The sequence below is a fragment of the Hemiscyllium ocellatum genome, chromosome 11, assembly GCF_020745735.1.
Source record: "Hemiscyllium ocellatum isolate sHemOce1 chromosome 11, sHemOce1.pat.X.cur, whole genome shotgun sequence".
Lineage (NCBI taxonomy): Eukaryota > Metazoa > Chordata > Chondrichthyes > Orectolobiformes > Hemiscylliidae > Hemiscyllium > Hemiscyllium ocellatum.
Genome location: NC_083411.1, coordinates 103,273,285 through 103,289,889, shown reverse-complemented (window position 1 = coordinate 103,289,889; position 16,605 = coordinate 103,273,285). Strand labels below are relative to the sequence as shown.

Genomic DNA, 16,605 nt, shown 5'->3' with positions numbered 1-16,605 from the left:
CAAAAGCTAGTCCTTACAAGTAAATGTGTTGGACTATAACCTGGTGTTGTGTGATTTTTAAATTTGTACACCCCAGTCCAACACCAGTTCCTCCAAATTGAAGTCAGGAAGGTTTCTGATTTTCCTACAAGGCTGACAAAGGATTGTTTTGTACAGCAGCTTATAGTATTTCCAGAATAAAAATTGCTGGAAGCACTCAGTATGTCTGGTATCTGGAGATACAGTAAAGACTAGATTCATTTGCTTCCTGTTGGTAGGTTTAAGGTTTGAAAATCAGCGTCCACCTCACTTGTCCCAGCAGTGGAGGTAGTTATTGGTGGCTGACCCAACACTGGGATAATTGAGGCACTTAAATGGGTAATTAATGGGGCCAGTAAAGGGCCTCATCCTAATGCAGTCAGGATTTCATCAGTCATAGTAGAGACTCATTCCTCACTGTTATTCCTGCAGCTTTTCCTGCAGGGGTTAGGGTCAGAATGGGTTGTTTCTTAATAAGTCTGCTTGACCTATTGGAGTGTCTACCACCCCCCCCCCCCCCCCCCCCCCCCCAAAAGTGCTACTACCCCCTAGTTTCCTGACCTTCCATAATACTGCAAATCCTGGCCCCTCCAGCCGCTGCCAGGACCTGGCTAGATTTCCTGAAAACCTGGCAAGTCAAGTGACATCATGGAGAGTGAAACTGTAAAAGTTTCCCATTTGCTTTCATGAAGCTGCTCGCAGCTTTTCAGTCTGAGTAGCTCAGAGACCTTTGCCAGTGTATGCAAGTATACCTTTATTCATCAATCTTCAATGGGATGAACCTTTGGTTAATTTTTGGAGATGTACTCTACAGTTCAGATCCTATATGGAGTGAAGTAATTTTTATTTTGCAAAGGTTATTTAATTATTGTAAAGGTTGAACTATATTGTTTATAATCTAAGGTCAGTCTGAACAGCTGAAGTGATTTTATCTCATGGATTAATTTGAGACATCAGTTTGGGGTGAGCCTATTTATCCATATAGCTGTCAGTGATAGATCAAACGTTCTTTGTCTCCAGAGAAAGCATTCATTGGAAAAGCCCAAATCCAGGTTGGAGAGATTCTTTATCCAACGAGAATGTTGGATGTGCACTGAGCACAAACCCTGGAGATACAGATGTTCTCTGGTTTTTAAAGTAGGTCAAGAAGGATTTGAGCAGAACTCCTGTGGTGCAGTAGTCGTGGTACCCACCTCTGAGCCAAGAGGGGCAGGTATAAATCTCACCTACTCTAGAGGTGTGTAGTAATATCTGTGCACAGGTTGGTTCCTTTTTGATAAGGATTAATCAAAAAAGCTTCAGTATTTGCTCAGTCTTGCTACTGATAATTGCTGTGACAAGTGACCATTGTGTCCACACAATGAATGGGTGTGTCATGTAGGTGGAGGAGGGTGGTTTGGAAGTTGGGGAAATGCAATTTGATGCAATATTTCAAAGAAATGAAAATATGAAGGAGAAACTGAACTACACACAACAGAAATCTGTTTCATTCCTGCTCTGACCTAAACCAGGCTGGCATTTAGGCTGAAAAAGAAATCAATGAACAGTGGATGTTAGAATTCTGAAACAAACATAGAAATTTCTGAATAAACTTAGCAGGTCTAGCAGCATTCTGGAGTAGGGTCACTGGACTTGAATGGTTAACTTTTTTTTTTCTCCACAGATGCTGTCAGACCTGCTGAATCTTTCCAGCAATTTCTGATTTTGTTCGTGGTATTTAGGCTTGATGGTTTGTTTGTGTTCCTGATCTTAGAAGAGAAACTCAGCCCTACAGCTTCACTGTTCAGTGAAGTTTTAAGAATATTCAGCTGACAATACCTTGGTAATATATATGTCAGTTTATTCATGCAAACCTATTTCAAGTGCAATTCTGGATGAGCAACAAATGCTGACCTTGCCAACAACACCCACGCTCGATTAAAGGAAAAAAAGGAATGTCTGGCGTATTAAAACTACATCTCATATCAATCAGCAGGTTCAGGAGGAGGAGGCAAAGCTGAAAAAAACTTTAAAATGCTCTGATGCATTGACCAGACCATTGCCTTCTGCCTGCATAGTATTGTCTAGATTCTGATATCTCCAACTGTACTGCACATGCAACGATTCTGAATGTTATTTTGGTATCACAGTTACCATTTTGCACACTAATTTCACATTCTTTCCGTAATGTTCAATTTGTAGATATCAAGAGGACAATTAATTTTGTATATTCACAATGTTAAAACCTATAGTAACCTTTCATTGAATGAAAGGTCGCTAAAGCTTTACTGTGGCTATCTGGTGCACACTTTGACCCTTCACAAACTTGGAGTAATGTAGAGGGAGCTTGATGCTGAATAGAAAGGATCCCATTCTCCAGAAACACAATTTGCTCAATTTGAGAAAACCATTTGTTTTCTGCTGAGAAAGTTGAACTGCTGATGTCCATTTTGCAAGATACCATCAGTATTGAAAAATGAGAGAAAATGACATAAGAAATTAGCAATTAAGTAATACTAAGCTTTTTGATTTTAAAAACTTATCAATTTTTTTTGTTGAATAATGGATAAAGGTAATTATTCAGGTTCAGAAGAGATAGCATTAGAGTAACAGAAAATAATGATCTAACAGTACAGTAAGGAAACTATCGAACTATCCAAAAAGATTGAGGTTGGGGCAGTGGTATCTTTGGAACCATCTGTATTTTATCCTGACAAATCCCCTCCTTCAAGCAGAAAGTGAGGTCTGCAGATACTGGAGATCAGAGCTGAAAATGTGTTGCTGGAAAAGCGCAGCAGGTCAGGCAGCATCCAAGGAGCAGGAGAGTCGACGTTTCGGGCATAAGCCCTTCATCAGGAATGAGGAAAGTGTGTCCAGCAGGCTAAGATAAAAGGTAGGGAGGAGGGACTTGGGGGAGGGGTGAAGGAGATGTGATAGGTGGAAGGAGGTCAAGGTGAGGGTGATAGGCCGGAGTGGGGTGGGGGCGGAGAGGTCAGGAAGAAGATTGCCGGTTAGGAAGGCGGTGCTGAGTTCGAGGGATTCGACTGAGACCAGGTGGGGGGAGGGGAAATGAGGAAACTGGAGAAATCTGAGTTCAACCACAAGGGATGAACTCAGATTTCTCCAGTTTCCTCATTCCCCCCCCCCCCCCCCCACCTTGTCTCAGTCGAATCCCTCGAACTCAGCACCGCCTTCCTAACCGGCAATCTTCTTCCTGACCTCTCCGGCCTATCACCCTCACCTTGACCTCCTTCCACCTATCACATCTCCATCGCCCCTCCCCCAAGTCCCTCCTCCCTACCTTTTATCTCAGCCTGCTGGACACACTTTCCTCATTCCTGATGAAGGGCTTATGCCCGAAACGTCAAATTTCCTGTTCCTTGGGTGCTGCCTGACCTGCTGCGCTTTTCCAGCAACACATTTTCAGCTTAAATCCCCTCCTTCACTCTGAAGACTTAAGAGGTAACCAGTCACTCTTTAGAGTGAGCTGGGGATTTGACAGGATAGACATACAGAAGATGTTTCCAACTGGAGTTGAGTGAAAGAAACCATGAGCTGCTTATGTAAGATAGTTGCAAAAAAAACCAAAAGGAAATTCCAGAGAAACTTCTGCACCAATGTGAGTCAAGAATATTGAATATGCAACTATAAGGTATCAAATAACGTGGATGCAATTAAGGAGGTTATGGATGAACTCATGGAAAACAAATTGGAAGCTATGTTTATGGGTAAATGAGAAAGAGTGGGACGAAGTTGATGTCTGCCTGGCCTAATTATAGGCATAGACCAAATTGAGCAAAATATTTCTGGGCTGTAGGTTCATGTTTTAAATCAAAAATATTTTTTTGTTTTGCTGTTTGTTCTCACATTATGTGTCACTTGCAACTTCATGGCTCAGCAAGAGTTAATTGAATGAACTCTATTACAGAGCTGAAGGCTAAGGAAGTGTGTGATTGGCTGCGGGCAGCAGGATTTCCTCAGTATGCACAGCTCTATGAAGGTAGGTGTGGTGTTTGTGCCTTATTTATTTGTTTTAATTTGGTTTTTATAAAGAATGTAGGAGGAGAGGGCAGCCAATGGGAAAAACTGAGAAATTTGCTTAGCTCTGCCGTTATAACATGGGATGCACACTTGATTTTGTTCCTCTTTTAAAATTATTTACAAACAGGATCTTTTCCCTTTGTTGTCTTTCTTTATTTTTCCCCATGAGAATTTTCCTTAAGCTAAACAATGTTATTTATTTGAATGTTATTGTTTGCAGCACCTTGGTAATTATGGATAAGGATGGTCACATAGCTTCAGTTAATCTGTCTAATTAAAGACCTTCTAACATTTTTCCCCCGACCACCATACATTACACATTTTAAAAATATTTCCAAGATTTTGCCTCCATCTGATGCGTTCTTTCAAATGTTGATTTACACTGTTAAGAATTTCCTACAAATGGTCCTAAAATCACGCTTTACTGGTTTGAAACTGTGCCCTTTTGTTCGCCTCCATGGTTTAATTTTGGAGTAATATTCTGGCTTAATTTTTTCAGTGCTGATAAGAACCTTGGGCAACCTTTGTGAACAGTTCGTTCTTCACCGGAAATGTCCTGTTTATCTAGTTCATATGTTGCATTGGTAACAACAATTAAGCAGATATCCTGGGATTTTCCTGAGGGGCACTTCTGATCGGTCACTTGAATTTTTGGATCCACAAGACCTGCAGAATTTTTGCAAATGCGGCTTTTAGTTAATTTTCCACTGCTATTACAGCTGTTCATTGAGCATCCACTGCATTAGCTTTTGTATAGATATCAGTGGAAGTCTTATTGTAAATCTGCATCATGTTGTAAAATTCCTGACAGTCTTTGTCACTTTCTGCAAAATGTTGAAGATGTTTGTCAGGCAGAATCTCTCTTCTGAATCCATATTACTTTTTAAATGAGATGTTTCTTGTACAGATCATCCAGTTTAATCCAATTACTCTCTGGATTGGATTAAATTACTTTAATCCAATTTATCTCTGAAAGTTGCCACCCAGGTAAATAGTGCTGTGAGGAAGGCATATGGTGTACTGGGCTTTATTGGCAGAGGAATTGAGTTCCGGAGTCCTGAGGTCATGTTGCAGTTTTATAAGACTCTGGTGAGGCCTCATTTGGAGTATTGTGTGCAGTTTTGGTCGCCATACTATAGGAAGGATGTGGAAGCTTTAGAACGAGTGCAGAGGAGGTTTACCAGGATGTTGCCTGGAATGGTAGGAAGATCGTATGAGGAAAGGCTGAGGCACTTGGGGCTGTTCTCATTGGAGAAGAGAAGGTTTAGGGGAGATCTGATAGAAGTGTATAAGATGATTAGGGGTTTAGATAGGGTAGATACTAAGAACCTTTTACCGCTAATGGAGTCAGGTGTTACTAGGGGACATAGCTTTAAATTAAGGGGTGGTAGGTATAGGACAGATGTTAGGGGTAGATTCTTCACACAGCGGGTTGTGAGTTCATGGAATGCCCTGCCCGTATCAGTGGTGAACTCTCCTTCTTTATGTTCATTTAAGCGGGCATTGGATAGGCATTTGGAAGTTATTGGGCTAGTATAGGTTAGGTAAGACTCGGTCGGCGCAACATCGAGGGCCGAAGGGCCTGTACTGCGCTGTATCCTTCTATGTTCTATGTTCTATGTTCTACTTAACAGCTTAAACTAAATAGGGGAATGGGGGTCAATTTCACAGAAAAGTAGGAATCAAAGTTAAAGGAAAAGGTAAGGTTGCAGGTTAGTGGTAGGGCTGATTTATTAACAGAAAATATAAGGAAGGGACAAAATGTGTGGATATGATATTGCACCAAAACATCATCATAATGTAAGGGAATTTAATTATAGAACAACTTAAAGGTTTTGTACCTGAATGCATGCGGCATTCAGAACAAAATTAATGAGTAAATAGTGATTGGAAACAAATGGGTATGATTTGGTGATAATTATGTAGTTTCAGGTAGAACAGGTTTGGGAATGAATATGGAAGGATTCTGTGTTTCAGAAGAATAGACAAGAAAGAAAAGGTTGTGGAGTAGTTTTGTTAGTGAAGGAAGGGGAGTGCTGCAATGAGGAGTGATAGATATTGGAAATCAAGACGTAGAATCAGCCTGGTTAAAAAATGAGAAATAACACTGGAAAGGAGATCGCTGTGGTAGTAATTGATAGTAATTGAGTTGATTTGATTTGTTGTTGCATGTACTGAGATAGTGGAAAGTGTTGTTTTGGCGCCAAAACAGGCAAATTGTATCAGGGTAGAAGAACAAAGTGCAGAATAGTGTTATAGCCACAGAAAAGGGGCAGAGAGAGAGTGCTCAACATGAACCTTTTGAGAGGTCAATTGAAAAGTATATCAGCAGAGAAGGTGCTGTCCTTGGATCTGTTGATATGTGTAAAAAAAAAATCTTCTGCCTGATGGAAGAGAGTGGAACTGGGGTGGGAGGGGTCTTTGATTATGGTTGTTTTCTCAAACAAGTGGAAAGTATAGATGGAGTTAATAGATGGAAGGCTAGCTTGTGTGAAGGACTGGGCTGTGTTCACAGCTCTGTAGCTTTTTGTGGTCTTGAGCAGTTGCCCTACCACACTCTGGTGCATCCAGATACGATGCAGTATAGAAAACCTCCCCAAAAAATTGGTAAAAGTCCTTATGCCACATTTCCTTAGCCTGCTGAGGAAGTAAAGACATTGCTGTGCTTTTTTTGACTGTCATGTTGACGTAGGTGGATGAGGACAGATCGGTGATCATCATCACTGCATGTTGCTGTATCACACAGTGACATAAACAGGCTTCACGAGGTATCGCTTAACTTGTTTTCAGAACATTCTACCATCTCTTTAAATCCCTGGTCATCCTCATTTCAGTCCACTGTTTTAAAACACAGAAAAATTGAGAGACCCAGTCTGTATACAAATCTTAGTCTCACTATTTTCTCTTTCAAACTGGATGTAAAATTCAATCATATTACAATTGCTGTTGCCTAGAGGTGCCTTAATTCTGAGGCTCTTAGTACGATGTAACCTGACCAAATTAATTATGTCTATAGCTTTAGGCTACAGCTTGCATGTTGTCACAGTATGTCGGGAAGCCAGTCAGCTACTGAGAATCAGTTTGGGAATTTGCCAGCATTCTAGAGGGGAGATGATTCTCTACCTGTCTCCTTGTCAACCTTTGGGGCAGCTCTGTGGTTTGGACCTGCTTTCAGCAGAGGACTCCAAGGTAGACAGAGCAGAACTGATTTCGCTGGTGGTATGAATCCAGAACAAAGGGGTGGAACTCTTATATTAGTGCTTGGCTGTTTGGGGTGTTGTCAGTGAGCACTTTTCACAAATGGTTCTGCAACTTTCACTCTGGAAAGCTCTTTAAAGCTTAATGGGAATATGGGATAATAAAAAGTCATCCAGTGGGGTGGCGTGGTGGCTGAGTGGTTAGCACTGCTACCTCAGCATCAGGGATTTGGGTTCGATTGCAGCCGCTGGTGACTGTGTGGTGTTTGCACATTCTACCGGTGTCCGTGTGAGTTTCCGCCAGGTGCTCCAGTTTCCTCCCACATTTCGAAGACCTGCAGGTTAGGTGGATTGGCCATACTAAGTTACCCATGGTGTCCAGGGATGTGCTGGCTAAGTAGATTAGCCATGGTAAATGTGGGGTTCAGAGCGATAGGGTAGGGGATTGTGTTTCTAAGTGACATACACTTCAGAGGGTTGGTGCAGAGTTAATGGGCTGAAAGGCCTCTTTCTACACTGTGTAAGGATTCTGTGATTCTGAGGTGAGAGAAATTACTTCTGTCAAAAGATCTCAAATCTGTAGACTTCATTGTCTCAGCATGTGGTAGATGTGGCACATTGAGTAAATTTAAGGGGTGGTAGATTTTTAATTACTAATGAGTTGAAGAATTCTAGGGACCAAATAGGAAAGTGGAGTTGCAGTCGAGTTGAGATCAGCCATGATCGTACTGAATGGCAGAGCAACTCTAGGGGCTGAATTGCCTACTCCTAGTTCATGTTCTTAACATGGAATATTATGAAGATTAATGGATTTGGGTGCTTGATAAAACAAGAAGTTTGGTCTTTGGTTTTGATCTAGAAATCATTTTGGCCATTTTCCAATTTACTGTTATCTTCCCAGGGTCCATCATGAGCCAAGCTTTACTTGGTACTGCTGTAATCTAACTGACTCCTGGAGATTAAGCTCCTTACATTCAGCACCCCAGCCCACAGTAACACTGGAGAACCTTGCAGTCACTCTTGCAGTCTGCATCCTCTGCAGCATGTGTGCATCTCCTTTTTAAGGTGTGCAGTATTCACTTGAAGTTTTAGAAACATCTGATTTCCTGCTATCACCTTCGCTTGTGTCTGAATCTCATCTCCGTACCAGTGTCATTTTGAGCATTGGGACCATCTGAACAGATAAATGTGCTGTATTATATTTACATTATTGGAATTTATGAATTGTCAAAAGTGGCTGAGTTCACAAAAGATTAACTTGTACAACTACTTTCACTTTAAGTATTTGTTATCTCCTGCAATGGAATTTCCTGCTTTAGCCTAAGTCTGTACAGTACTTGAAATGTTTAATTAAGGCAAAATGTTTGTTGCAACTTTTAAATGATCCTGGAGGATTGACAGAACAATTACTGGAAGTAGAGCATATTGGGAAAATGATTCTCAGCCAAATGTCATTTCCATTAATCAGTTTTCACCTCAGACTAACAGCTCGGGGCCCCACTGTGAGCATACATCGACTGCTTCCTTCAGGAAAGTTGATTGCATCCCAAAAATATCCCAAATGTTTCAGCCTAGTTTTTGTGTGATACAGATTTCCTCTTTGAACTGGCTTGGAGTCACTGCTGGGTACACCAAATGTACTGAAATCATTGATAAAGTATTGTTGAGAAGGTGGCTTGCTGGCTGCCTCTCCAGGGAAGACCCAAACCACTCACTATCAGCCAGCAGAAGGGTTGCTAATGCACCTTCCTTTCGACATTGAGAGTCTTGACGTGAAAATCCTACCCAGTGATAGCAGCTGGCCCAGCAGAGGCTACTGTCTTTTCTGTTTAGCAGCAGCACAGAGATGGCCATGGCTGCTTCGGGATGTATGACTCCATCCTCAGAGGTCCAGGATTGCAGAGGACTTGAGGCAAAATGTGAGCGATAGTTCTTGCGCTGGGGGACATAAGGAGAGTAATACATAGGAAGTAAGGAGAGAGATGGTCAGTGGCTTCAAGTAGGAAAGTAACTTCCCAATCTAATGTCCAGTCCTTTGAGTTGACAATTATCTACAGGATAGTGGTGATCAAGAACATTGCATGATGATACGCCTATGTGCCACTGGGTTATTTCTCATTGGCAATCTGAACCCCTTGATCTTTGCCCACATAAATACTTTATTTGCAGTGGGGCAGAAAGGTTAACTCTGGCTTCATGCCCAGGGCTTAATTCTGGTGGAAATGAGATGATAGCAAGGTTACATGTGCTACCACCTTGGTGAATACGCACCCTTGCCACCTCTAATCGTGCCACCTACTTGTGCCGAAGATTCTTTCTAATATTTTGTTTATTTTGGCCTCGGCTTTTCTTATTTCTTCTCTCCTGCCATACAAATGCACTTTTCCTTATTTAATTCCTTTAGATGAACTACATCTGCAATGTCCAATGTCTTTAAGCTGACTGACTTGTTCAGGTGATCTCAGTGATACCAGTGTAGTCACAACTCTTCCTTTTATTTGCTGCATTTATTTTTTTTCCCCAGATTTTGTTGAATTAATTCAACTGTTGCTAGAGGTCTATCACTATGCAGCTAACTGACTCTCAGTAGTACAGTTCTGTCACAAAAGCTGAACCTAGTTGAAATACTCAATAAATTAAGTGATGTCAGATGACTTACTGAGTACCTCTGGCATTTTCTGTTTTTATTTCAGATGTCCAGCATCCATCATGTTTTACCCTAGTGGATTTTTTTTTAAACTGTCATTGACTCCTGTTGTGGTAGCAAAGTTCTATTGTAACCTTCTCTATTTGTAACCTGTCAACCTTCAATTCAAGGTAATTTTGTGACATTTTGTCACTCACTTGCCAGAAGTGAATTGGGGATGTTCAGGTGTAGCTGTGGTTGGTTTTCTGACCATTTCTTGAATTAGTTGGAAGAATCTGTGTTGCATTTTCACTTTAGCTTCCCAGTGGATGAGCTGCTCTTCTTAAGGTCCAAGTTCAGTAAATTCAGAATTGCCTGTGTTTAAATACAAAAGTTATCCACTCAAACATGCTATTGGAGGGTTTCTTTTGTGGATGGAGCTGTATCTCTGAGATTCAGCACCTGAAGAAATATTAAAATATTCAGGACCAACAGAAACTCTGAAAGAATAAGAGTTTTGATTTTAGTGATCCTTCAGTAGATTTGAGGAAAAAAATTGACTAATTTTCAGTGATAGATGGAGTATATGAGAAGGTGATCTGTAAATGTGTTTCTTTCTTGTAGATTCTCAGTTTCCTATCGACATTGCGTCTGTCAAGAAGGATCATGATTTTCTCGACAGTGATTCTGTGAAATCCTTGTGCAGGTAACTTTTTTTTTCTCTGAAATAGTGTTTACAATTTTAACCCCACACATTCTCTCTTTGTGGTGGAGGCTGGTACAATTGTAACATTTTAAAAGGCATTTGGATGGGTATATGAATAGGAAGGGTTTGGAGGAATCTGGGCCGGCTGCTGGCAGGTGGGACTAGATTGGGTTGGGATATCTGGTCAGCATGGAACGGGTTGGACCAAAGGGTCTGTTTCATGCTGTACATCTGACTCTATGTCAACTCTTTGGTATGTTGCCAGTAGTGTGGTTAATTGGGGCTGATAAGATTTAGCATGCTCCATTCGAGAGTGGCTTTTCTAGATTGTAAGGAAGTGATATCCAGATTAGAGACCATGTCAGTTTAATGCAGGATAGCAATACTATGTCTGGGTTAAGGTTTTTAAATGAATATTTTGACATCAGTAACTGAATGTCTGTAATTGATGCATAGATTGTTCTTAGGGCAGTGTTATGTGACCTTTAGCAGTTAGTTCCAGTATGTAGATTCTTGTTTTGCAAGGTTATCAATCATGTAAACCGATTTAATATGGTAGATGACTTCTATCTACAACAGACTTTCTGACATAGTCCCAACTACCTGCACATACATTTGATGCAATCTTCTTTAAAAACTGGTTGTGGGTCTTTTCAACTGTTGATTTATTATCTCCTTTTTTTTTATCATTGACCGCTTCATTTTTGGGGTCTAACACTTCAGCTGCCCTTGCTTGGGTTCCTGGGATCATGGATTCAGTAGGAGCATCCATAACGCTGTTAGGAAGGGAGCTCCAGGATTTTGACCCAGTGACACTGAATGGTGAGGTATTTCCAAATTTAGATGGTGAATGGCTTGGAGGGAAATGCAGGTGGTGGTATTCCCTCAGTATCTGTTGCCCTTGTCTTTATGGATGATCTGTCTTAGTAGGTTTCTTGAATTTCTGTTGTGACTCTTATAGAAAGTTGCAGCATTGTGCATGGAGTGTCTGGTGGAGGGAGTGTATGTAGGTCTGGTACCAATCAACGGGCTGCTTTGTTCTGGATGCTTCACACTTGTTGCAGGATTTCTAGTGTCTTTCCAGCAATTATCGCCACAGTATTTGCATGGGTAATCCAGTTTTATTTCTGGTCAGTGGTAACCTCCCAGGATGTTAGTTTATGAATAAGTGGTGGCAATGCCATTGAAGAGGTGATGATAGATTCTCTTCGTAGAAAGAATCATTTCCTCCTACTTGTGTACCATGTGTTGCTACTTACCATTTGTCAGACCAAGCCCAGATACAAGCATGCTGCAATTGGGCATGGATTATTTCAGGATCTGAGGAGTCGTGAATATGCTGAACATTGTGTAAACATAGGTGAACATTTCCAGTTTTGAATTTGTTTGAGGAAAGCTCATTGAAGCAGTCGAAGATATTATCCTGAGGAACTCCTGCAGACATCTGGAGCTGAGATAATTGACCTCCAATGCTTATCTTCCTTTGAGTTTGGAATGAGTCTAACTAGCAGAGACTCTTGCATATGATTCCCATTGGCTGTAATTTTTGCTAAAGCTCTTTTGTCATGCTCTGTCAAATACAGCCTTGATGTCAAGGCAGTCACTCTCACCTCACATCTAGAACTCAACTCTTGTCCATGTTTGAGCCATGCCTGTAATGAAATCATGGGCCGTGTGGGCCTGACAGAATCCAAACCGTGTCTGTGAGGCAGGTTGTTGCTGAGCAAGTCCTGCTTAATGACATTGGCCCCTTCTATCACTGTACTGCTGATCGAGAACAGACTGATAAGATGGCCCCTTCTATCACTGTACTGCTGATCGAGAACAGACTGATAAGATGGTAATTTCCCAGGTTGGGTGCATCCTGCTTTTGTGTGAAGGATATTATTGAGCAATGTTCCACATTGTTAAATACTCGTGTTGTATCTGTACTAGACCAGCTTGGGTAGCGGCATTGCAAGTTCTGGAACATAAGCCTTCAGAGCCCTGTGGTTTTGGTAGTACCTACCACCTTCAATCATTTCATGACATCACATGGAGTGAATCAAATGGGCTAAAAATGACATCTGAAGAAAATCTCTGGAGGGGCTGAGATGAATCATTTACTTGGCACTTCTGGAGGAGGATTGTTGCGAATGTTTCAGCCTTATCTTTTGCATTAATATGCAAAATTATCATTTGAAGATAGGTATGTTTGTGAGCTGCTTTCTCCAATGAGTTGTGTAATTGTTCACTATCGTTCACGACTGGATGGAGAAGGACTTGGATCTGATCTGTTCATTGAGAAATGCTTAGCAAATGCAATAATTTGCTGTTTGGTGTACACACACTCCTGTGTTTGGCCTGCCCTGGTTTGAATGGCTATATCTGTTGGAAATTCTGTCCCATTAAGCATGATGGCAGTGCTGCACAACACAATGGATGGTATTCTTAATTTGAAGACAAGATGTGTCCCCGTTATGACTGTATGACAGTCTGTCCTCCTGATACTGTCATGAGTAGATGGAGCAAATGAGGTCAAGTATATTTTTCCCTCTTTGCCTGTGACAGGTGGCAAAAGGGACTGAGTTTGGCAGCAAGGTCCTTTAGGATTCTCAGCCTCATCAATAGTGATGTTGCTAAGCCCTTTTTGATGATGAACATTGCCCCCAGGGTGTGTTCTGCATCCTTGCTGCCTTGGTGCTTCCTCATCATTCATCAGTTGGTGGAACAGGGATGGTGTTGTGTGGGAACTAGCTGTACTCTCAGAATCATCATGTTGTAAGTTTGCTTGCTCAGCTGGTAGATTTGTTCTCCAATGTTTCATCACCATGCTTACATACCTTGTCAGACTATTGCTTGAACAATTTTGGCACTCACCCATGCAGGTTAGTAAGGAGCAGTTTGTAGGGTCAGCAGGGCTGTGTTTTGCCTGTTCCAATTCCCAGCTGTCCAGTTTCATGCCTTTTTAAAAGATACTTAGCCATTTAAATACAGCCTACCAGGGCATTTAAGAGTCAGCCTCATTGTCGTGGGTTGGGAAACATGTAGGCTGGAACAAGTAAGAAAGCAGATTTCTTTCCCTAAATGACATTAGTAAACAACATGGGGTTTTATGGCAATTGACTATGGTTTAATTATCATTGTTAGACTTTTAATTCCAGATTTAAATTCCAAGTTCAGCATCTGTTATGGTGCAATTTGAACCATGGTCCCTATGGCCAGGTCTGAGTTTATAATCCTGTGAAATTCTCACTATGCCATGTATTTAGAAGGGCAAGGACTGATTTAGGGATAGAGAACATGACTTTGTGCATGGGCAATCATGTCTCAGGAACTTGATTGAGTTTTTTGAAGAAGTAACAAAGAGGTTTGCTGAGGGCAGAGTGATGAAATTGAAATGTATGGATTTCAGTAAGACATTTATTAAGGCTCCGCGTGGGAGACTGATTAGATCTCTCAGAATACAGGGAGAACTAGCCATTTGGATATACAACTGGCTTGACAGTAGAAGACAGAGGGTAGTGGTGGATGGTTGCTTTTCAGACTGAGGCCTGTGACCAGTGGTGTGCCACAAGGATTGGTGCTGGGTCTACTACTTTTTGTTGTTTATACAAATGGTTTACATGTGAACACAGGTAGAGTTAGTAAGTTTGCAGATGACACCAAAATTGGAGATGTAGTAGGCAACAAAGAAGGTCACCTCAAAGTACATTGGGATCTAGATCAGATGGGCCAATGGGTTGAGGAGTGGTGGATGGAGTTTCATTTAGTTAAGTGAGAAATGATGCATTTTGGAAAAGAAAATCTTAGCAGTACTTATGCACTTAATGGTACGTGCATGGGGCATGTTGCTGAACAAAGACTTTGGAGTGTGGGTTCGTACCTCCTTGAAAGTAGAGTTGTAGGTAGGTAGGATAGTGAAGAAGGCATTTGGTATGCCTTACTTGGTCAGAGTATTGAGTACAGGAGTTGGGAGGTCATGTTGCAGCTGTACAGGACATTGGTGAGGCCACTTTTGGAATGTTCCATGCGGTTCTGGTCTCCTTCCTATCGGAAGGATGTTGTGGAGCTTGAAAGGGTTCAGAAAAGATCTACAAGGATGTTGCCAAGGTTGAAAGATTTGAGCTATAGGGAGAAGCTGAACAGGCTGGGGCTGTTTTCCCTGGAGCATCAGAGTCTGAGGGGTGAAATCATGAGAGGCATGGATAGTATAGACATACATTGTCTTTTCCCTGGGTTGGGGGAGTCCAGAACTAGAGGGGATAGGTTTAGAGGGAGAGGGGAAACATTTAAAAGGATCTTAAGGGGCAATGTTTTCATGCAGAGGGTGGTGCATGTATGGAATGAGCTGCCCGAGAAAGTGGCGGAAACTGGTACAATTACAGCATTTAAAAGGCATCTGGATGGGTATATGAATAGGAAGGGTTTGGAGGGATATGGGCCAGTTGGCAAATGGGACTAGATTAGGTTAGGATGTTTGGTTGGCATGGACGAGTTGGACCGAAGGGTCTGCTTCTGTGCTGTACACCTGACTCTTTAACCTCCCAGTTAATGTGGGGTTTGTTTTTTTTTTCTTCCTCTTATGGTGCATCTAGAAGATGAAATGAGAAATAGTGTTCATGTGTGACTTCCAACTGTAATGATGTGGTGCAATGCTTCCGTGATATTTGCTGACAGTTTATGAACCAAGTGAAATATAATAGGAACTAGTAATTTACAGCTGCTCTAGCAGTTCCCAATTTCTAACATTGTGTATGGTGTCCTTCCCTTGTATCTGTTCTCATTCTGGTCTTGTGGCTTACCTTCTGCATCAGACGAACATGAAAAGTGAGAATGATTCTGGATTATTGTGAGATAGGAATAACCCATAAATGATGGCTGATTCCTCTAAAGGATATGTTGAAGTACATATACCAAATAGTTGAATTCCAAATGAAGTCTAAAGTGGGATGATTTAATATAAGGCTGTAAATTATAAGCAACCACTAACCAGTAAAATTTGAGAGCATTTGAGGGCATTTTGAATAACTACTTCAGCACAATGTTCAGGGCAGATTGATCATTTATGGGCAATCTTGTTCCAAGTATGTTCTCGGAAGATGTCACTAACTCTTCGTGTTGCATTCCTAGTCAGGGCACTAATTTTTTTTTGCACTGACTTGTTGGCTTAGGGACAGCTGAGTGCCCTTACTGCTTCCTGCACTGTTAGTAAATTGCTTTGTGAGCCATTGATATTGTTGCCCTTTGTCTAAGTGAATGCAAGGAAATTTCTATAATATTCATTGTTTGAATCTAAGATCTCAAGAAAAGTATCTCAAATATTCTTGAAATTACTGAGTTTCCAGTGTTAGTATATCTGCCTCTCAGGACTGTGCTGTCAAACTGTCAATATCACAATTTTGGGCCAGTTTTGCTAACTTGCATTTGGGGTCATTAGCATTTGTGCAGTAGACTTAGAGGTAAAGTGGGGTTAGTTTTTAGAAAAGTTTTGTTTAAATTGCAGAGAGTTGGTGTCTGTAACTAGTACTGCATTGCCTCTGTCATACTTGATTAAAGTCCCTTCTCTCCTCAATTTGATGATTAGGGGTTTAGATAGGGTTGACAGTGAGAACCTTTTTCTGCTAATGGAGTCAGCTGTTACTAGGGGACGCAGCTTTAAATTAAGGGGTGGTAGGTATAGGACAGACGTCGGGGTAGATTCTTTACTCAGCGGGTTGAGAGTTCATGGAATGCCCTGCCAGTATCAGTGGTGGACTCTCCCTCTTTATGGTCATTTAAGCGGGCATTGGATAAGCATATGGAGGTTATTGGGCTAGTATAGGTTAGGTAGGCTTCGGTTGGCGCAACATCGAGGACCGAAGGGCCTGTACTGCGCTGTATTTTTCTATGTTCTATGTTCTAATTTGAAGTTGAAATAATGGGCAGTCAGGATTAGATAGGATGTTGACTCAATGGCTGGGCTACTTTCAGTGACAACTAATCAATAACCAATAGCTAAACCAGCCCAATTTTTCTTCCTCTTGTTTAATAGAACGTGTATCAAGCAGACTCTGGTT

General features: G+C 41.4%; 1 protein-coding gene across 3 annotated transcripts in view; it reads left to right on the top strand.

The window, feature by feature from the left end:
• Positions 1-16,605, top strand: part of stard8 (StAR related lipid transfer domain containing 8) — a 215,053-nt gene that overhangs the window by 146,344 nt on the left and 52,104 nt on the right. For all 3 annotated transcript variants that reach the window (XM_060832773.1, XM_060832771.1, XM_060832772.1), the window contains 2 exons: positions 3,926-3,997; positions 10,486-10,567. In XM_060832773.1, the coding sequence (XP_060688756.1) occupies positions 3,926-3,997; positions 10,486-10,567 (154 nt within the window). The remainder of the gene's footprint in view (positions 1-3,925; positions 3,998-10,485; positions 10,568-16,605) is intronic.